Source organism: Mycotypha africana (assembly GCF_025528875.1).
Source record: "Mycotypha africana strain NRRL 2978 chromosome Unknown BDF20scaffold_4, whole genome shotgun sequence".
Lineage (NCBI taxonomy): Eukaryota > Fungi > Mucoromycota > Mucoromycetes > Mucorales > Mycotyphaceae > Mycotypha > Mycotypha africana.
The window spans coordinates 486425-506356 of NW_026515728.1; the positions used below are offsets into that span (position 1 = coordinate 486425).

At 38.2% G+C, this 19932-nt stretch overlaps 6 protein-coding genes and 1 non-coding gene across 7 annotated transcripts; 2 read left to right on the top strand and 5 right to left on the bottom strand.

The window, feature by feature from the left end:
- Window positions 1-325: 325 nt before the first annotated feature.
- BDF20DRAFT_912020 (uncharacterized protein) lies at window positions 326-853 on the bottom strand (the record flags this gene model as incomplete). The annotated part of the gene is made up of 1 exon (XM_053083906.1): window positions 326-853. The coding sequence occupies one exon, from the start codon at window positions 851-853 to the stop codon at window positions 326-328; it is 528 nt and encodes a 175-aa protein (XP_052936999.1).
- A 546-nt stretch (window positions 854-1399) lies between these two features.
- On the bottom strand, window positions 1400-3463 carry BDF20DRAFT_863159 (uncharacterized protein). Its single transcript, XM_053080654.1, has one exon. It carries the CDS (start codon window positions 3156-3158, stop codon window positions 1542-1544), a length of 1617 nt encoding a protein of 538 aa, XP_052937000.1. The 5' UTR covers window positions 3159-3463; the 3' UTR covers window positions 1400-1541.
- A 1000-nt stretch (window positions 3464-4463) lies between these two features.
- BDF20DRAFT_t60 lies at window positions 4464-4536 on the top strand. The gene has a single exon. It is a non-coding gene; the product is annotated as a tRNA-Lys (tRNA).
- Window positions 4537-5793: 1257 nt separating this feature from the next.
- On the bottom strand, window positions 5794-8569 carry BDF20DRAFT_863163 (Rho GTPase activation protein). The gene is made up of 8 exons (XM_053080655.1): window positions 8161-8569; window positions 8018-8071; window positions 7808-7926; window positions 7535-7736; window positions 6680-7454; window positions 6469-6609; window positions 6297-6402; window positions 5794-6222 (listed from the first exon to the last, which is right to left on the bottom strand). The coding sequence occupies exons 1-8, from the start codon at window positions 8350-8352 to the stop codon at window positions 5994-5996; spliced, it is 1818 nt and encodes a 605-aa protein (XP_052937001.1). The 5' UTR covers window positions 8353-8569; the 3' UTR covers window positions 5794-5993.
- Window positions 8570-8689: 120 nt separating this feature from the next.
- On the bottom strand, window positions 8690-10208 carry BDF20DRAFT_905599 (P-loop containing nucleoside triphosphate hydrolase protein; the record flags this gene model as incomplete). The annotated part of the gene is made up of 4 exons (XM_053083178.1): window positions 8690-8849; window positions 8920-9944; window positions 10027-10120; window positions 10186-10208. 4 exons carry the CDS (start codon window positions 10206-10208, stop codon window positions 8690-8692), a joined length of 1302 nt encoding a protein of 433 aa, XP_052937002.1.
- Window positions 10209-11265: 1057 nt separating this feature from the next.
- Window positions 11266-12401, top strand: BDF20DRAFT_863168 (cyclin-like protein). The gene is made up of 4 exons (XM_053080656.1): window positions 11266-11490; window positions 11582-11663; window positions 11742-11885; window positions 11966-12401. Exons 1-4 carry the CDS (start codon window positions 11342-11344, stop codon window positions 12389-12391), a joined length of 801 nt encoding a protein of 266 aa, XP_052937003.1. The 5' UTR covers window positions 11266-11341; the 3' UTR covers window positions 12392-12401.
- Window positions 12402-12433: 32 nt separating this feature from the next.
- On the bottom strand, window positions 12434-14047 carry BDF20DRAFT_863171 (uncharacterized protein). The gene has a single exon (XM_053080657.1). The coding sequence runs from the start codon at window positions 13974-13976 to the stop codon at window positions 12552-12554; it is 1425 nt and encodes a 474-aa protein (XP_052937004.1). The 5' UTR covers window positions 13977-14047; the 3' UTR covers window positions 12434-12551.
- Between the last annotated feature and the right edge of the window lie 5885 nt (window positions 14048-19932).

A 19932-nucleotide genomic window follows, 5' to 3' on the forward strand; every position in this document is an offset into this window, starting at 1 on the left:
GTTCAGCAAATGGGGAGGCTGGGAAAGCATTTGAGAAAAAAAATTTTTCTTTCCTTCATCTGCAGGAACAATCACATGCTAGTCTGTCAAAAAACCAAGGCGTTTCTATGTAAGCACCACCGTGTTCAACCACCCTATGTCACCAACTATATTATGCAAAGGTGTCTCAACGCACCATCTATTCCTTTTTAATATTTCCCGACGTAACACAATTAGTCAAAGGATTTTCACATTTATATTCTAGTGAACTGTTGGTACAAGGATAAGGGTATCTAGTAGTCTAGTAGTCTATTCTAATAATACATCATCTTCTATAATTCAATCTCTATAATTTCCGTTTTCCTTTCACATCATAATGTAGCATGGAAAACGCTTTGAAGGACATATCTGCTTGTTGCTGCTGCTTATCAATGGCAGTAGAGGAAGGATGTAAATGTTCCAATAATTGGCGTAATCGAGTCAATGGTTTATCATTGTGCACATATGCATCTACACTAGCAGAAGAGTTTTCTTCTTCTTCTTCTTCTTCTTCCTTGTTTTGCTTACGAGCCAAAGAGTCTAGGAAGTCAGAGCTTAACAAAGTGGCTTCGTAAAGAGCATCTAAATCATCACTCCAATCATCCACGGCCTGCTCCTTGTGGTCCTCCATCATGTCTACTTCTTGTATGGAATTGTATTCACCAGGATATCTTTTCGACGAAATAGATCGAAAGGTCATCTTCCCTTCTGGAATGCCCGCTAACTCTTGTTCATAATAATTTGGTAGATAATTGCAGGTATTAGCTTCAAAAAAATGCGATTGTTTGCTGAAAAAATTGGTAATATCGAGAGATTTTGCGGATGAGGATGCCATGCTTGTCTATAATACAATGTCAAGAAAAAAAAAATGGATATTAAGGGAAGTGCAAAAACTAGGAAAAAAATAAAAAATAGAGAAAGCGTTAGGCAAAAAATATAAAAAATAAAAAAATCGACGCTCAAAATACTGCTTATATAACCATTTGCAGGCTGGTTATTTATCTCCAACCCCATTATGAAAATGAAGCCTGAGACTGCTTGGATCAAAAAAAAAAAAAAAAAAAAAAAAACCATAAAAGTCGATCTTTTTTCCCGGATATTTCCGTTCCGAAATTATAGGATAACAGACATGCTTACTGGCTATTGTAAGTAACCCATAGGAAACCTGACGGATAAAGATTTTAAATCATCACAGAAAACCTTCTAAACCCTTAACAATTCATTCAATGCTTACCTAATTCAAACCCTGAAAGACATTACTTTTTCCCAAGAAAATAAGGATAAACAGTTGCTAATAGAGGAACACTTATACATATTTTATTCGATGAAAGGATGATTCATGATAGACAATAATATTATGATTAAAAAAATAAAATATAATGATAGCAAAATAATATTTTGGAATGCCAAAATGACCACCAAATTTATGTCCTTTGCGAATACCGCGAGCAAGTCTTTCAAATTCTTTTATCGGCATTACGTAAACATGATCTTCTTGACCGCATAGCAGTTTCCTTCCTAACTCATCTTCTTCCCGTTGTTGATTTTGTTGCTGTTTCTTCACAGTTTAAATGATCGAATTTTTTGGATATTTCACCCTCTTGTTCTTCTTGTTCTACTTGTTGCTCATTAGGACAGTGAAAATGGCAGCTGCCTCCACGAAAGTGAGCACCTGTTTGATGAGGGCGATTACCCCAGTTATCGAAACAAACTTCCATATCAGAGTCACTGGAAGATTCCGGACAAAAAGGGACACCTCGATGAGGATGAGGATAAGGATGATGACGACGACAACCATAATCTCTTTTACCTCCACCTAAACCATGAGGACAACCAAAGGTATTTTCGCCTCCTTTTTCACTTGCCATAAAGTGAGCAAAGGGACCATAAGGGGGACAATGGGGATGCTGCTGTTGTTGCTGCGTAAAAGAACCACTTCCTCTGTTATCACCATGAGGGAAACCATCACCAAAGAAACCACGAGGACTAAAGAAAGGATGATGTGGTGGTCGACCTCTACCATGGAAATGACCAAAGAAATCATTTTCAGCACCGGCAAAAGGACCAAAATGGCCAGAAGGACCAAAATGGCCAGGAGGACCAAAAGGACCAGGAATACCACAAGGACCATGAGGGTGACGATCACTGCCCCATAAGAAATCACCTAAACCATTAAACAGTGGCTCGTCACCTTCTTGGCAACGAGGATGGCTATCATGAAACATTCTTCTTTTATCAAAATCAAAACCACTACCAAAACCAAACGGATGGCCGTGGTGGGGATGGGGACCAAATGCAAAAGGATGGCGCATATGGGGACCGCGCATCATTCGAGGATCCATAAAGTGAGGTGGGTGAGGAGGAAATCCTCTTACGCCTTCTTCTCCATCTTCTGTTTCTTCAGTGTCAATAGCAGGACAACGAGGTCTTTCTTGAGAAAAATCCTGACCTTCACCCGCAGAAAGAGCACTATTCTCCGGTTGTTTCTCATCGGGTACAGCCGTGGAAGTCGTGGCAGCGGTAGCAGTAGTAGCATTGTATTTCATCTTCATCGCTTTTCTTTCAATCATTCTCTCAAGAGCCCTGAATTCAGGCTCGAAAGAATTATTACCAGAACAACCATTCAACGCAATATAAGAAGCAAGCATACCAATCCAACGAACAATACAACGACTATTTTGAATGACCCATTGATGTTCATTGATAAGTTCAGAGAGACGGTTAAAAGCTGCTGCTGAGGATACGAAAACAGGAGTCATCACTTTGTCTTTATCCATATAGAAACGTAGAGTCATCATACTGTTGCTTTGGTTGGTGTTGCTGTCATCGCCAGTAGGCAGAGGTATGGATGTCAGAAGTGACCTTAACAAATCTTTTAATTGTTCTTGATTTTCCACAGACAAGACGGTTTGAGGTTGAGCGGCAGTTGTGTAGTAAAGAATCAAAGGCAATTCTAAAGAAGAACCTGATGATGATTGCATTATAACAATAAGACTGTCCCAGGAAAGCTTTTCAGGCGCAAAAGTGAATTCTAATGGTGCATTATTGTTGCAGAAAATAACAATCTTTATAGGTACAGGGTTACTATCATAGGTAACTGAAGAGGTATCGTTTGTGGAAGCACTAGTAGCGTGATACATTTTAGAGAATAAACGTTGTTTAAGAGTAATCCAAAAGCCGAAAGAGCCTACTAAGTAGCCTCTTTTATATATTTTTTTGATGGCAATCTCTTAGTGCTTTTTTTTCCCCCTCATTCACTACTTTGCTACTACGCCAAGCTACTGTAGTCATTGCCCGAATAACCGCATCGCTTTTCATTTGATTAAGTCAAGGAAGTCTGCTACATTCTTGCTATATTCGCCATGTCCCGAAGTGGCGCGCCTGTGTTTCAATTATGCGGATCAAATATTCTCAGCCCAATCAAAATGAGTGCACAACTGTGCCACAGTAAAACCAACAGTTTCTGCAGGAATCTGTATGTTTGTTGTAATGAGTATGCCATGTCGTATCGCGAAAATACTTGGTCTTCAATAGGAATTAGATCGCGCCTTGAAAATAACAAATCTCTAGTATGCCTTTTATAGCATAACAATGGGGTTATATTTGGGGGCTGGGTATATGGAAGTCATAGCCTTATTCAATACATTGAAAAGAACAATGGTTTTTACAGTTTTTTTTTTTTTTTTTTTTGTTCTCACAAATGAGAACAATTAGTCAGATATTGTATGATGATCCTTCGGCATTCGTTCGGCTGTAAATTGGCTGGCTTGTTTTCTACTTTCCTTGCTATCACTTTTTTACAACGGCAAAAATATATACGCTCCATTTATACGTGCGCACAGTGTAAAGCTTATAGTTGTGGAAAACTCTGCTTGGCAAACTGTCTTTACTCGCCGTTTTCCTTTTGCCATTTTTACATGTTTATAAAGAAGCCTTATTCACTACCCGCTATAAATGGAAGAGTCAGACACACTTAACGAGCTGTAACCTCCCAATCGTCAACTGTCTATTTATTGTACCGGCAACTATAACATGAATATCCATTTTATAGTCCGACCCACTCTTTTATGATGAGAAGCAGAGAGTGAGTAGAAAAGGCAGGAAAGAGTACGCTGTCTGGTCAGGCATGATACTGTTGAATATGTGGCCTTTATTTTGCAAACTTGTATTATATACACGTCTTTAAATTGTATGACCACAGCAGACGCAGTTTTCATAACTGCTGCCTCATCAAGCGCATCGGTTGCTTAAGCAAAATGGTTCTGTCCTGCTAAAAGTTAAAAAAGAAAAGACCAACATCTAGGTTTCCGCAACCTGATTTGTCCGAGTCGCAGCTAAACCGCAAAATGTCAAATCCGAACCGAACTTATACTTAATTTGTAACAAAGTCACGTGAATTATAATATTTCAAACTTATTAAATTAACTTTTTTATTTTTCAGATTAGCCTTGTTAGCTCAGTCGGTAGAGCGTTGGACTTTTAATCCAAATGTCAGGGGTTCGAGCCCCCTATGAGGCGATTATCTTTTTTTGCTTTTTGTAGATTTTTGTGAGACGTTTCTATTTAACTTATGCTTTATGCACAAAGCCACGATTTACACGAGTTACTGAATATACAATATTTTTGAATTTATGTTCTTCCAAGTTTAGATCATTGACTAGCGGTGACACGAGAGCTTGGTGCGAGTTAAATTACATGGAGGACTACATAAGATAAATAAAAAATTTTTCAAATTCAAAAGTAGATTATTCCGTTACAGTGATCACCACGTTGCTAGAGAACTACAATATGGAACTTGAATAATAAGTACGGTGCAGGCCGTAATAGCAATAGAGTAAAGTTATAGATTAATGTATGAGTTTTACAAATGAATATCAGCGTATTCATTATGTTAAATCATAAGATTAAAGAATAACATAAACACGATAAAAATTAAAATGAAATTAAAGAAAAGAAAAACGAAAACCACTGCTTTAAATGAAAGTGTCACTGTGTTTGCTGTCAACGAAATATATCGGGATATATAGCTGACACTGATGGATTATAGTCAGATAATATCATTGAATCTAAGATCCCGTAAAAGAGACCCTTTAATTGAATAATCATTCCGTTTTACCCAAAGCGGATTTATCTGTAATATATTATCCCGGCAGGTGCAAAGCCCTTACGCAGCTGCGTTTATATTCCGAATTTATCGTCTACCTGTTGTGTACGTTAGATATTGTAGGTTATGTTTTGTAAGTAAAGATATCCGTGCGTGGAGTTGATAATTGCAGACAGTTACTGTGTTAATTAAGATTGATGAAGCCTTCTCTCACCCTACATTATTCAAGAACACTGCATATATATTGTACGGGTATATATATTAATGCTGCCATATAACTAAGTTTATATAGCCGTAGATAGCATAAGTGAAAAATATTTGTTAAAGATGATCCGCTGGATTCTAATGGAAGAAAACTATTCTCCAATGATAACTTCTAACGAATTGGTTTTAAAAAATATAACTTCAAGCGACTTACTTCTACTACTGTTTCGAATACTTAGGTAAACCACTGTCTATTTTTCTAATGTTATTCTTTGCAATTGCAATAAGAATGCTTGCGCACATAATGTCAGAAATTAACAGCCGTGGTCGTAGCTTCGAATTGGTGTTCCAAATTTACAATACTTTTGCTCAAAAGAACACCGCCTAGAAAGCAAGGCAATTTTAGGCATATTGTGTCGATTGTGCTTCAATTGTAAACAAAGCTTTCTCTCAAATACATTAATGGCCGACACATTAGATGCGTTATTCTATTTCCACAGTTCACATCATATTTAGCAAATTTAGAATTCTAAGTTGTAGCGTTCAGTTTTCAAACCAAATACAACACGAAAGTTGGTTATCTCACGTTGAGTTTATTAGCTTTCAGAATGGACATCGTATAAATGGAGCCGCTATTATTTAAGCCATATTTAAGCTGATACTGCAATTATGCTGTCCCTTCATCTTCTTCATCGGGTTCAAAAATTAGCCTATAATTCTCTATAATAGTTTGAACAATCTTAACATGCCATTGTGTGTCTGCTAGTCGTATATTTTCTTGATGGGATGAAATGGAAGATTGGTTGCTACCGCCATCTCCGCCCATAAGAGTCAAGCCAAAGATTGTTGATAGATTGGCAATTGTCATTTTATTATACTCTTGATTTTGTTGTACTCTATACAGTGATTTTTCAAGGATAAGGTTCCGTCAGATGCACTATATTGATGTAATATTTAAAAAGGAAATTACCTGTCAAGATGACACATAATATGTTTGAGAGTAGCATAGTGTGCATCTGGTAAATCATTGATGATAGTATGTAGGCCTAACACTCGCATACGATCATTTTCGATTCCTTTACGAATGAATGCATGATTAATATATCTATAATTTTGTGATCAGTTAGACTACAGAGCCTTACTTGCTGCATTCATGAAATGTTGATACGATGATTGAGGAAATAATGGATCTGGTAGCTCTCTGAACCATAACTTTAACAAGCTGGTAACGTTGTTGATATCAGCCCTATTCTCTTCACTCAAGAGATTTACTGATTTACAATCTAGCAATACAATTGAAATTCTATGTTAATTTCATTTTGCACGGCCGTTATTATTATGTTGTATATTTGCCTCTGTCAAACGCATTTTTAAGTCTCTGTATTTGCGTACTCGTGCCTGACACACGGTAAATTCCAACAGTTTTCAGTCCCAATTGCTCGACAGCTTCTGTGCATTTTTGTACTACAAGAGGCACTTCTTGACCATCTCTTTGCATTAGTTGTGTTAAATCTATACCAAATACCGGATTTGGTTTTAATATACTCATAGCAGTAGCAGACATTGGGTATTCCTTGTAGGGTATCTCTTGTTCAATGTTAATCAGTCGTGGGTTATTGTTGCTGCTGCCTTGCTGATGACCTCTATTACTACTATTATTTGTTGCCTTCACCATCATCCTCTTTACGACTTCCACAATATCTATATCATAATCAATCTTTTCTGTTAACGATCTAAGCCCAGTTCCGTCATCATTATCCAGCGCATAACCATCTTTCGTAAGTGCTTCCTCAAATAGATAAGAATAGCGAGCCAATTGATATCGTGTAGCAGCATTACACTCATCGTCAACCGATTTCAAAGTGAACAAATCGGATGGTAATTTAATTTGATAATAGTTTTGACGAGCTGCGTTGGTAGCAATGAGCTGATTCTTGTATATCGATTGTGCTTGGTTCGCTTTTGCACATGACTCATCGACTTGACGTTTAAGCTGCATTGGAGTTTTATTGCTTTTAAATAAACCACCACTTTTGCTACTATGATCCAAGTCTGCTGTTTCGCTATTATTTTTCGCAATGATAGCCTTCTCCCATTCTTCACTAAACATGTCGTATCTTTGCTTGCTCTTTGTTTTCGAAAAAACTGTCTTTTAGTCTCTCACTAGATCACGCTTCACCAAAAATTCCGTTATGACCACTTTTTTACCTTGTCTAGTGCAGCTTCTGCTTCCATTCTAATTCGTTCATGTCGAATACCCGACTCTTTTACTTGCTTTCGACTCTTTTCGATATCCTTACTCATAATCTGTACGTCGTCGGAAACCTCCGCTATATCACTGGAAAACCTGACTCTTTGTTCGCCAATTTTTTCGTGTACTTTCAAAAACTGGGTCCATATAGTTCCGTAACTAAAGGAATGACCGAAGCATTGTCAAACTACTTCTTATAAATATGTTTTCTATGATTCTCTATGAATTACCTAGACTTTGTTTGATGGTTCTTCTCGTAAGTCTCGCTTACTGACTGTGCCAGTTTTATCATTTGCTTTCCATATTCCTCCTCGATGACTGCTCTCTTTTTAAGAAACAGTGCAACATCCTGGAAAACGAATGGAAAAACATATTAAATATTTTAATTGTTCCCTTTTATTCATGTTTACTCTTTTATAACAAATTCTTATACTTTTTACTTTTGCTGCTTGGATGTCCTGTTTCACTTTATCCAATAGACATTGAAATCCGCCCTATTTGATGAAAAAAAAAAAAGTATAATATCAATCACGAATTCATACACACTGCAGCTCTTAAATAGGTGAAATAGCTTATTTCTAACCTCTAAGCGTGTAAGTTTGGCTATCACTTCGTTTGTCACTTGCTCAGAGTCCGCTTTTTGCCTCTCCTGTTCCTCTAGTTGCTGCTGATCGTTATTCTTCACTCCAAGATCTTCCACTTCATCTTGTATCTGTTGTTGATCGGAATCGTGCTGCTGTAATGGTGTCGCTTGCTGGTCATCTGTGGATAACATGTTAAGTTTAAAAGAATGGAAGTAGAAAAGTGGAAAAAGAGTAGGAAGTTTTTACAAGGAAAAATAAATTGAGAAGAAAAAGAAGTTTAGCAGCATGATAACAGAATGAAAATAATTTAAGGGACACTCTATTCGTTCTCTGTTCGTCTACTGCTACATTATGTATGCAGCTGCTGGTCCTGCCTCATGCTTTTATTTTTTGCTGTGGTTTAATAATAAATCCAGAAATTATTGATTTTTATTGCATTCATTAAAACCCAAGTTGCACGTGTAAGATGAAAAGTTACACGTATATTTCAAAAAAAAAAAACTTGTGATTTTTTGATTCAGAGGACATTTAAGAGTGTTCTTTCAGGAATCTTTCAAAAATGTCAAGATTGCCCTTCAGAACTTGATCTTCTGCTCTTTCCAGTATAGGTGTGATAACATCATCAATATCTTTCATTGTGATATAGTCTGCATTGATATCTCTTCTTAGTGCTAATGTGCCCGCCTCTCTGTTAGGGAAATACGGGTGTTCAGTTTGGACAATGTAAGATATTACAGTATAGTCTAGTGATCGCGTACCTGAATAAATTTTCAATGTCTGCTCCTGTACAAAATTCTAATTTTTTTGCTAACGTCAAGTAATCTATCTTCATCTGATCATTTTCCTCCGTTGCTGGTGCTACTGAAACTTTCTTTATCAGTTTCTTTATGATATCGACACGATCCTCGGTATCGGGTAGACCAACATAGATCAGTTGATCCAAACGCCCAGGCCTCAAGATAGCATCATCTATTTGATCCGGTCTATTCGTGCATCCAATGACGATGACACCTTGTCTCGTCTCAATACCATCCATTTCATTCAGCAATGTACTCAAGACACGTTCATTGACTCCTCCTCCTCCTGAATCTGCTGAATCGAAACCTCTTTTCGTACCAATAGAGTCCATTTCATCCACGAAGATGATACAAGGCGCTAACCGTTTGGCACTTTGAAATATTTGACGAATCTTATGCTCGGTCTCGCCAAGATATTTGGAGTAAATTTCGGGTCCTTTGATAACGATCATATTCATCATCATATATTCGGTGATTAAGGCTTGAATAAGAGCTGTTTTACCGCAGCCTGATGGCCCATAGAGCAACAAACCCGACGGAGGCTTTATACCTAATTTTGTGAAGAGATGAGGCTGTAGCAACGGTAGTAAAATAGACTGTTTGATCTTATTTTTAATAGCAGTATAGCCGCCGATGTCATCCCATCTCTTTTTAGGTAAAGTGGATTCCATTTTCTGATCGTGATTAGAGAGTTGTTGTTGTTGAGAAGGGGGTTTAAATGACTCAAAAATCGTGTCGATATCTTGTATTTGAAGAAGAGTCTGCTTATCATGACGATTTCTACTATCCTTGCTCAAATCAAGTCGCTCGAATTCAGAAACTAAATCTCCATTATCGTCCTTTTTTGATACTTCCAGCTGTTCAAATTGCTCTATCAAGGTTTGATCGTCGGGATACATATCCTTGTGTTGACTCATTCGTTTTTGTTTCAATTTTAGTTGTCTAACAAGTAACTTTAAATCCCTTGCCACATAACCAGAAGTTCGCTATATGTAAAAAAGGCAAATTGAATAACATGAGCTGTGTATTCACTAGAAAAACTGATTTGCTGATCTTATTATAACATACAAAGCTGATATAAGTTGCAAATTCATCCAACATTGTTTCATCTAAGTCGAGCTCTTTCTTTAAAAAATAGTGCAATAGTTTCTTCCGTTCAGGCCTAAAGCTTTCGAATTAATACAGATTACGTGCCATCTATTTTTATGAAGCAGCATCTCTACTTACATAGTTGGCATAGGTAGTGTCATGTGTTGTTGAAATACGCTTTTCAGCAGTACTTCGGGTAAACCATTCAACTCTTGCGCCAATCCTATCACAAATACCTCATTGTTTTTGTCCTTTTGAATCTGGCTTAATTCTTTTTCCATGATATCGAGCAGTCTTTTAGCATGAACATGATTTACATTCTTCTTCTTAGACAGAATATCCAAATCGTGTATTAGGAGTAAGCTGGGTCGCTTTGCAGTCTTCACTGCAGCCATTCTTATTTGATTTAACAGGATACTCAGAGGGTTGTATTTCGTAAACTCTGAAGTAACAAATTCTTGTTCATCAAACGAAAGTAAGTCATACATGTTGATTTCTAGAAGATTGCACTGGATATGGTAGCTCACACATCTGAACAATAGATGAATTATCAATTTTATGCAACTGTTAGTCTCATGAAAGCGGCTTTTCATTCATAGGAATAAACCATATACACTTCAGCATTTACTTTACAAGCCTTGTCTTTCCTACACCTGAGATACCATGTATCAAAATTGATCTGGGTACTGGAATGTTTAATTGTTTATAAGCTGACGTGTTTTCAAAAGCACTCTGTACTATATCTATCAAGCTGGTAATATAAATGTCCTTCTCATCATAATTGAGCTCGTCTATCTCTTTTTTCGATAGAAATTTTGAGGACGAGCATGCTTTAAAGTGAAATTGCGTGCGCAATCGATCAATTCGCTTGTGTGATTGATTTATTTGTTTTTCTTTCACAGTTAAAAGCGCTTGCACCTTGTTGCCATGTAAACTCAGTCTAAGTGTCTGTTGTTCATGCGTAATCTATCATCTTGGTTCAGTTTGAATTACGAAGCAATTAGAAGTGTTTTCAGCGTGCAAGCTCCGAAGTTGTTGGGTATTATTTACAATATAGCCATGTAATCTTCGCTTTAACGTATCTCTATAGTGCAAATGTTGTAGACTGAGCTCTATGAAGACTTCAGAGATCGTATCGGACATAATGTGTGAACAGAATTGCAGACGTGTGCAAAAATAAGTAAAATTTTTTTTTTTTCCAAGCAATGCTTTTAAGCTGAAATTATAATGCAAATAATGCAAAGTTTAATGTGGAAATTTTTACCTTTCACCTTTTTAATATCATTCCGAAGGAATGTCAGTGACATTATCCAATCCCTTAGCATCACTCGAACAACTAGAAACGACTGTTTCTAGAAAAGACGGCTTTTCAGAGAAATATGAAGAGGATCTTCGATTTGTAGGTGCAGAACTGATTCAAAGTGCAGGCATCTTGTTGAAATTGTAAAAGTAAAAAACACAAAGGAAGATCTACAGCAGATCTTTAGCTTCATCATTGCAAATTTAATTAAACGACTGCTATTGTCTCCTATAGGCCACAAGTGGCAATGGCTACTGCTCAGGTGCTATTCCAGAGATTCTATTATATGGCTAGCTTGAAGGAGTACGATATTATGGTATGTCTTATTACCATTATTGCAACTGCAATATAGAGTGGCACATTTTTTTCTCATATATCTCATGCATATACATAGGATATAAGCATGGGAGCTTTATTTTTAGCTTCAAAACTCGAAGAACATACAGTTAGAATGACATACTTAATCACAGTGTATGATCTACTCGTACGAAAAATACACAACAAAAGCATAAAAATACCTCTGGATGCATTTTCGCAGGTAACCAAAGCGTTGAGGCTCTGCATAGGAACCATACCAAACTGATTCCATTTGTCTCTTCCCCATTCTGTCATATACAGAAAGCTTACGACATGAAGCATAGAGTCATTAGAGCTGAGATGGAAATCCTTCGTAAACTCGGCTTCATGGTGTATGTCCAACTACCTTACAATCTCATGATTAACTACCTTAGGATATTAGGCCTGGAAGATAATACTGAAGTAACGCGTAGAGCATGGAATTACCTGAACGATGGCTTAAGGACAACTGTTTACGTGACCCATAAACCACCGACTATTGCCTGTGCAGCAATTTACTTGACATGTCGTGTCTTGAAAATAGCATTACCTTGCGAGTTTGGTAAAGAATGGTGGCTACTATTTGATGTTGATTTAGTCAATGTGAAAAATGCGGCAGCTCACATCAATCGTATATACTTTAAGCATTTAACCAACGAAAAAAAATCAGAATTGTTAGATTATTTATTAGAGAGAAATAACGAATAAACCAAGGAAGTTTAGGTTTCTTTCTTTCTTTTTTTTTTGATGGACGAAGCATTATTGAAAAAAAATCAAGCTCATGAGATTGATAAGGATGGAACTTTGCTTTGACGTTTATCAGAGGCAGAGAAGAGGGGAAGATGGATCAAAAGCGCAATTTCACTGTTCATGCTCTTTGGTGGACCGCTTCTCGTCTTTCATGGGTATTCTTACTGAGCACCATTTCCAGTCTTTTGACCCAAGAATCACGATTACCCTCACTATTTACACTACTAACAGTAGTACCATCGCTCTCAGTTGTATCCTCATCAGTATTTTGCATCCCATTGAAAGTGCTTGAAGCAGCAAAGCTAGTACGAGCATCTACATAAATACTAGGTGTTGTATGTGCAGTAATGAACGTTTGCCAAGAATCATGTTTATGTGCAGTCATTTTAACAATTGGTAATAGTTGAATCATCTTCTCGTTTTCTTCTGCTGGTTTATCTACATCTACCGTATCATTATATAAGGCGATATAGCTGGATCGATTGGTCTCGTGCTTTTCATCTGTAGACACTACAATGTTGATGTCAATAAGTTTGCTGTCCTCCCTTTCCGCTTTGACGTATGAGTCATTAGTAGCTCGGTTGGTATTACTCATTGTATCTTCTGTAGAGAATTCTTTTTGGTCACTATTATCTTTATTTTCTACAATACAAGTTGCTGTAATAGTAGTAGTAGTTTCCTTAGTATTATCAACAACGTCCGACACATCTTCTTCCTCTTTCTTTTTAGATTGTTGTTGCCTAGATGGTTCCAGTGATGGGCATTGACCGAAATACTTGTTTATGTCACGATAGGCTTCATATACAGCTTTGGCATAAGCTGGTCTATCATCATCCAAAGAATTGTCATTGTAAGCCAAGGCAGTAGTAGTAATAGTCGTGTCGGGTATATCGATAGGTTTCGTAATGGATTGAGGTGCTGGCGGTTGAGCAAAAAAGGCTTTTTGCTTTCCCTCTTCCTCTTCCTTTCTTTTTTGCTTTGTTTTTTCCGAGTCAACATCATTATCATAGACATACACACGATTGGCTTTTCCATTTTTGTTTTTTCTTCGTTTCAGGAAAATAAGGAATGCGATACAAGAACCTATAGTGACAGCACCGAAGAACGTAGTAAGCACAGGAGCAAGGAAGCTGTTTGTCTTGGATTGCTGCTGTTGTTGTTGCGAGTGCCCCTGATAGATTTCTTCCATTGATGTTGATCCATTGGAGAGCAAAGTAGGTCCTTGTCCACCGGGCCGACCAAAGTCTGCGGTGGTGGAGGGCGAAGGCAACAATAAAGTGGTTGCTTCCATTACCTTTATTTCGTCATTTCCGTTGTTTGCTGTTTTCGCCACAGAAATGATGCTTGTATTTGCCTTTTTAACAGCAGGTAAAGTAGCTTCTGGCTGCGGTAGAGACAATTGTTGTTGTTGTTGAGATGAAGATTGCTGCTCAAAAGATGAAGTTGCTTGCGGCCTCTCTAGATGGTGAGGGTTATGTTGCTCACTGGGTCCGGATCTGCTTGAAGTCGGAACAGTAGCCATATCATTGATGTGCTTCGCCATGAAACCATCAATTGCAGTCTCAGATTGAGGAGAGCTGTTTGCAGTTATTATGGCCTTTTTGTCAACGGCTACAGCAACATCTTTCTGTATAGTTGGTGAGGCTTTTATCGCGGGCGATGTAGTGAAAGGGGCAAAAGAAGCGGCGGCTGCTGGTGCTATCATTGTACGATATAAATGATAAGAACTGTTATCAACGGTAGAAAAGTTATCGACGTGACTAAGTTTATCAACTTTTCTGTGATCCTTCGTCTTCAAAGATCTATTATGTTGTTTTTTACTATTGTAAGGACGCTTTTTGGATGAAAAATGCATGCTTGAAAACTGAAGAAAGGTGGACAGAATTCTTATTCATTCAGGTAGGCAATAGAGTAAGAATGCTTTTCTTCGGTGGGTAGCCCATCATTGTTTGTTTCTAATGATTCACTATCCTTCACATATTTTAGTTTGTTAAGGTTTGCTTGAGGATTCTAAGGGGTGAAGATGGTTCTTATCTCTATTCTTTATGCACGATAAAGAATGAAGAAACAGGAAAAGCACTTCTATTAAAGGCTAAAAGTTTAAAACAGTAAATCTTAACAGCTTTCTCGTTAAGACATATTGCTCTGCATTTCAAAAACGGCGAACCTGTCGACTTTATAAATGTTATTTGTAAATATCTCAACCTGTTGAAGGTAATCAAGTTGAATATGGTCATATCAGATAGATGAATTCCTTTCTATGATTAGCGAAAGCATTTGGACAAGGATACTTATACAGCCATTTTAAGAATGTTTTCTGCTTGCATATAACATCCCACAGCTTTTAGCGAGTCAGGGCATAGTGACTGTTAACGTTGAAAACTGAAATCAGTACCATTCTTTTTCACATAGATGACATACTTGTTAATGAAAATGGAAATACAAATAAACCAACATTATAGTACTGGTTGAGCCGTGATAGTCACCAATGTAAGCCACTGTGGCTTCACTGATCGATTAACCTCCTTTTCAACATTCTGTACGTAATGCCTGTACGCCAAATTGTACACTTTGGCATCTCCACAGCATCTATATATATCATGCTATTTACAAGTGCGATAGCAGGTTATTTGCTGCACTCATTCGAGAAGGGTTTCTTCATTAAATTCCAGGCTTACTGTCTTAATAGTTTCCTTTACTTCTACTTCTCTTCCCTTAAAATCTTCTCTGATATTATCTTATTCTTCTGCCTTCTTTTATGAACATGCTAGCCATATCTTCTATTGTTTGGTGCGTGCTTTGATAAAGAGGAAGAATGCATTGCACATGCTCACAGACGTACGATACATAAATGAACCTGTCACCTTTTGCTATCGAGGTTTGTGTCTCGTTCCATTCAGCTGTTATATTTTCATCTTCATAAGTAGGATCGCACTCTTTGCACATATGACTCCATACATGCCGGTCAGGATTGTAGCACGGACGGAGATTCGGCACCTTTATATTTTTGTTATTATCAGAGTAAACGAGCTAAGGCCAAGTTCGGCTTAAACGAAAAGCGGTTCATGGCGAGCACATAATATGTATTGAACTTTGCTTTCATCACTTTGTAAGCGTAGAACTGCCCTAAGTAAGCTTTTTTGTGAAGTTAGAAGGAATTGAACAGCATCTTCTGCTGAAATATCTCAAGTAGAGTCGTTTTTTTTCTTATTAAATTGACAACATCTATGTTTTTGACAACAATTATTTCATATCGTTCCTGAGAACCATTTCTACGAAGAACGCAATGTTTATTCAATGATACCTGATATCGGGCTTATTCAGAGGAGTTTGCAACAAGCTAAATAAAAAAACTATGTAACATTGGAATCCTAAAGGAAAGTTTGGAGGTAACTATAGCTTTCATTTTTTTTTTTTTTTTTTTGTAGATTATTTTATTTAAAATAATAAATTAGTCACACATCGCTGAGGGGTGGGACATGGAGAGGAAAGGAAGATTTCTATGACAAGTAAATTTAGTCGAAAGCAGCCGCTTCTCGCATGAGCTGCGAGGAAGACAGGCTCAAAGAAATTATGTTGTATGCTTTACTAGAGACGGATGGGGGATGAAAAGGAATATCATGGAATATCATTTGAAAAAATGACGTCCAGATAGCCCAATGGATACTGAAGCAGACGGTGAAAAGTCGAGATTGCTCGGACGAAGGTAGTGATGGTGGCGATTGTAATCTTAGGGCGGCGGAGATGCTTTGAGGATCAAAGTCGAAGGATGGGAAATATATCGCGAGTCCTTCTTGCCATATCTGCCAGCGTGGTGGACAACTGGTTGTAAAATGTTCGAACGTATCAATATCATGATTACAGAGTCTGCAGGTAGCAGATGAAACTACCCCTGCGGCTTGTAAGACTGATAAGCATGGTAATTTTTTCAAAATGGTGCGATAGCCTAGGTCACGAGCCGGAAGAAACAAAGGAAGGGACCAGAACAGGGTGAACATCCGTTTGGGGATCACCCCTATACCTGATGCTTGTTGCATTTGGATGTGATGATGAAGTCTAAACGTTGAAGCCGAATAATGACGCCAAAGGTTACTGTTGGCCAATCGTCGTAGTAGTGTAATTTCCAATGACTTATCTGGGTCGTCGGTAGTGATAGAAGAGCCTGCCGGCACCCTGTGAATATACGGGTGAAGTTGAACTGTAGCATCGGTGAGCAATTGGCCCAAGAGATGTGAAAGCAACCGCGGTTTCACATTATATTCACCTGGTCGTTTCATTATGAGGCGGTTAGTGGACTGGTCGTAGCGGAAAAAGGCGTTGGCAAGCATCTTGGGATGGCGTTCTAGCCAGTGCGACTCTGGTAAACGTGTAAACAACGAATGTAATGGGAAGAGTAACAAGCTCTTGAGTGGAATATCCTCCAATGGGAGGGTAACATTCAAATGATCAAACGCTGTGAACATAATCGGTATAACCGAGGTTGGATGACAAAGATGAGGAGAACGATGAATAGCGCAAAAGAAAGGAAGTAAGGGACTAGTAAATGTGATGCCCATCAACCGGAAATGATGGCGAAGGAGTACTTGAACTAGGGAAGGCTGTGGTGAGAATAACATTATTAACCATTTCATTTGCAGGATTAAATGTTGCATCGCAACATTTAACAGACCAACTCCTCCTAAGTGTCTGGGCATTAGAAGTCGAGCATAGGAAACTAGTGGGAATTTTTTCCGCCATACAAACTGATAGCTAAGTTTCTGTAAGGCTTTGATAAAGGTTTTGGTAGGATGGAATATACGAAGACAGTACCAAACTTTGGACAATATAAGTGTATTCATTATCGTTACCCGACCACGTAATGATAATTGTCTCGGTGAATAAAGTGCCACTTGCTTTTGAACAGATTCTAATAATATATCTTGAACATAATTTCGTTGGTGAGTCGTATAATGTAAATAGAAGCCTAAATACCGGAGAGGGGAAGGAGAGAACTTAGTATAGAAAACAGAGATATTATGCGACTGTAATAAGGATGTCCAAGACATGGATTTATCCCCTGATAGAGAAAAGGCTTCCGTCTTGTGTTGGTTGAACTGAGCGTTAGAAACTTCTGCATAGCGTCGAAGGTGCTGATTTAACAGTTGAAAATCATTCGCATCTTTAACAAATGCGCAGATGTCGTCTGCATAAGCGAGACATTTGATTCGCTGTGGTGATCCTTGAACATGCGAGTAATAACCCTGAAATGATTGATCCTGTTAGATAGATAGAAGCAATGGTTCAAGTACGAGGTTAAAAAGGAGAGGGGATAATGGATCCCCTTGTCTTAGTCCCCGGGTCTGGGCAATATCATCGGTGAAAAACCCGTTGGTGTTGATTTGAACAGCATTGCCAAAGAAAAGTTGTTGAACGCAAGTAATTAATGTGGCAGGGAAACCGAAGCGCTTCATGACTTGTTCCAAGTAGCTGGGGTGAACACGATCATAGGCCTTTTCTTGATCTAACAAGAGGCCTATTCCTTCTGATTTGAACTGTCGCGCTTGTTGTAAAATTAGATGTACTATCAATCCATTCTCACCTATGAAACGGTTTTGAAGAAAACCTTTCTGATATGGGTTGATTATTCTAGTCATAATGGGAGCCAAGCGTTGTGTGAGGAGGCGTGTAAAGATTTTCCCGTCGCAATTAATCAAAGAAATGGGACGCCAGTTCTTCAAAGACGTTAAGTCACCTTTCTTGGGCAAAAGGCGGACCCGTATATCTTTCCATGAGATAGGAAAGATCCCATCACTTAAAGCATAATTGTATACCTTGACGATAATTGACTGAAGAAAAGGAAGGCTGAATAAAAATGCTAAGTAGGGATATCCTAGTCCGTCATTTCCAGGGCTACTCTGGGTAGGAGACCGCTTGGCCAACTGGCGTAAGTCATCGATTGTAATGGACGTTATTAAGTTCTCAGATTCGAATGATTCTACTTTAGTTGGGAAGTGGATGCTATCTAAATACGCCCGAATAGATTCAGGTGCAACTGGCTGGGCGGTGTACAATCTTTGATAAAATTCTTTGACAAGCTGTTGCATACCCTGTTGATCTATGATCACGTCATTAGCTTCATTGGTTGCGTCTCGGCGGATGCCGGCCATGTATTGTTGTGTGCTTCGTTGTTGATGTAATCTTTTCAGGTATGAGGCTGATTTTTCGCCCCGTTCCCTCCATCGAACGCCGGATTTTAAAGCTGCTATATCTGTGAGCTCCTGTTGTAGTTTATAAATTTTGCCCATCAGTGAAGGTAATTTTTCTGCAAGAACGGACGCAGGTGGTTTGGACCGTAACAGGCGGTTGCGTTGTTTTTCAAGTTGAGTCAGAGTTTTTTGTCGCCAACAGGAGATTTTCCTTCCATACGTTTTGGCTGTTTCTTTTGTAATTTGCTTTATTTGTTCCCACTGGTCTTGAGGCGTAATTCGTGAATCAAACGATTCCACGAGACGCTCTAATCGATGGGTGAGATGTTGTTTGAATTTATCTTGTCTTAATAAGAATGGGTTCGCCCGAAGCATTCCAGGACCTAGTTTGGATTTGCCTACCCGTAACTGGATGGACAAAATCGAATGGTCAGACCATCGAGGGTCAATTCTTATATTAGCGTTGTCGTAAATACCGTGTCTAAGGCTTTCGCCCAGATAGATATAATCAATGACGGATGTGACGAGCGATGTCGGTCCGTGTTGCCGTTGAAAAGTGGGTATGCTGTCCATATTGTTAAGTATCATACTATTGAAAAAGGATTCGGTAAGCAGTGCTTCCCAAATGTTAGATGTGGCAGAGGTTAAGTCATTTTCACGGAGATGCGAATAGTTAAAGTCTCCTGAAATAATTAATCTGTCTAACTGGATGGTTGTATTCAAATTGTGTAGTAATTTAGTCAAGTCAGCAAAGAAAGAACGTCGAGTCGGTGGGGATGAAGCGGGTGCATAGAGATTCAGTATATAAAAAGGTGTAAAAAACTGTTGAGGATGGGTAACTTTACAAAGCTGATATCGATGGGATGAGTACCATGCTGAAGTATCTAATAAAGTCAATTGATAATTTGGTGAGAAAGAGATAATGCCTACATAATCAGTCCAAAAGGCTTGAGTAGGTTGTAATTGTAGTTGTAAGCGATCGATTATGTTTGAGGAGTTGGTATGCGTTTCTTGTAGACAAAGGATATCAAATTTTTGAAGTTTAAGATATCGTAGATAGTTATGGGTTGAAGTTGAAGTTGAGGATGTGATGGTCTTCACCAAGCCGTTGGCGTTCAGTGAAGCGTAGTGACAAGAGATATGTTTTGTCATTATATATATATTGTTTAGGGTAATGTATTATTGATGAGCCTCTTCGGCAGAGGCGTCATCCTGACGTCTATTAATTTCCTTTACTAGCACAGTTAGATCATCATGAAGCCTGCGCAGTGCATTTGCATCTTCAGTTGATAAGTCTTCCACGGCTAACCCGTT

Bases quoted from the DNA above. Each gene is read 5' to 3' on its own strand.
- BDF20DRAFT_863159 (XM_053080654.1), bottom strand. From the start codon at position 3,158: ATGTATCACGCTACTAGTGCTTCCACAAACGATACCTCTTCAGTTACC.
- BDF20DRAFT_863163 (XM_053080655.1), bottom strand. From the start codon at position 8,352: ATGTTATCCACAGATGACCAGCAAGCGACACCATTACAGCAGCACGAT. The intron at 8,072-8,160 runs GTTAGAAATAAG...TTCATCAAATAG, and splicing joins CCAAACTTACACGCTTAGAG to GGCGGATTTCAATGTCTATT. The intron at 6,223-6,296 runs GTAATTTCCTTT...ATCACTGTATAG, and splicing joins ATTATGTGTCATCTTGACAG to AGTACAACAAAATCAAGAGT.
- BDF20DRAFT_863168 (XM_053080656.1), top strand. From the start codon at position 11,342: ATGTCAGTGACATTATCCAATCCCTTAGCATCACTCGAACAACTAGAA. The intron at 11,491-11,581 runs GTAAAAGTAAAA...TGTCTCCTATAG, and splicing joins GCAGGCATCTTGTTGAAATT to GCCACAAGTGGCAATGGCTA. The intron at 11,886-11,965 runs GTAACCAAAGCG...TGTCATATACAG, and splicing joins CTCTGGATGCATTTTCGCAG to AAAGCTTACGACATGAAGCA.
- BDF20DRAFT_863171 (XM_053080657.1), bottom strand. From the start codon at position 13,976: ATGGCGAAGCACATCAATGATATGGCTACTGTTCCGACTTCAAGCAGA.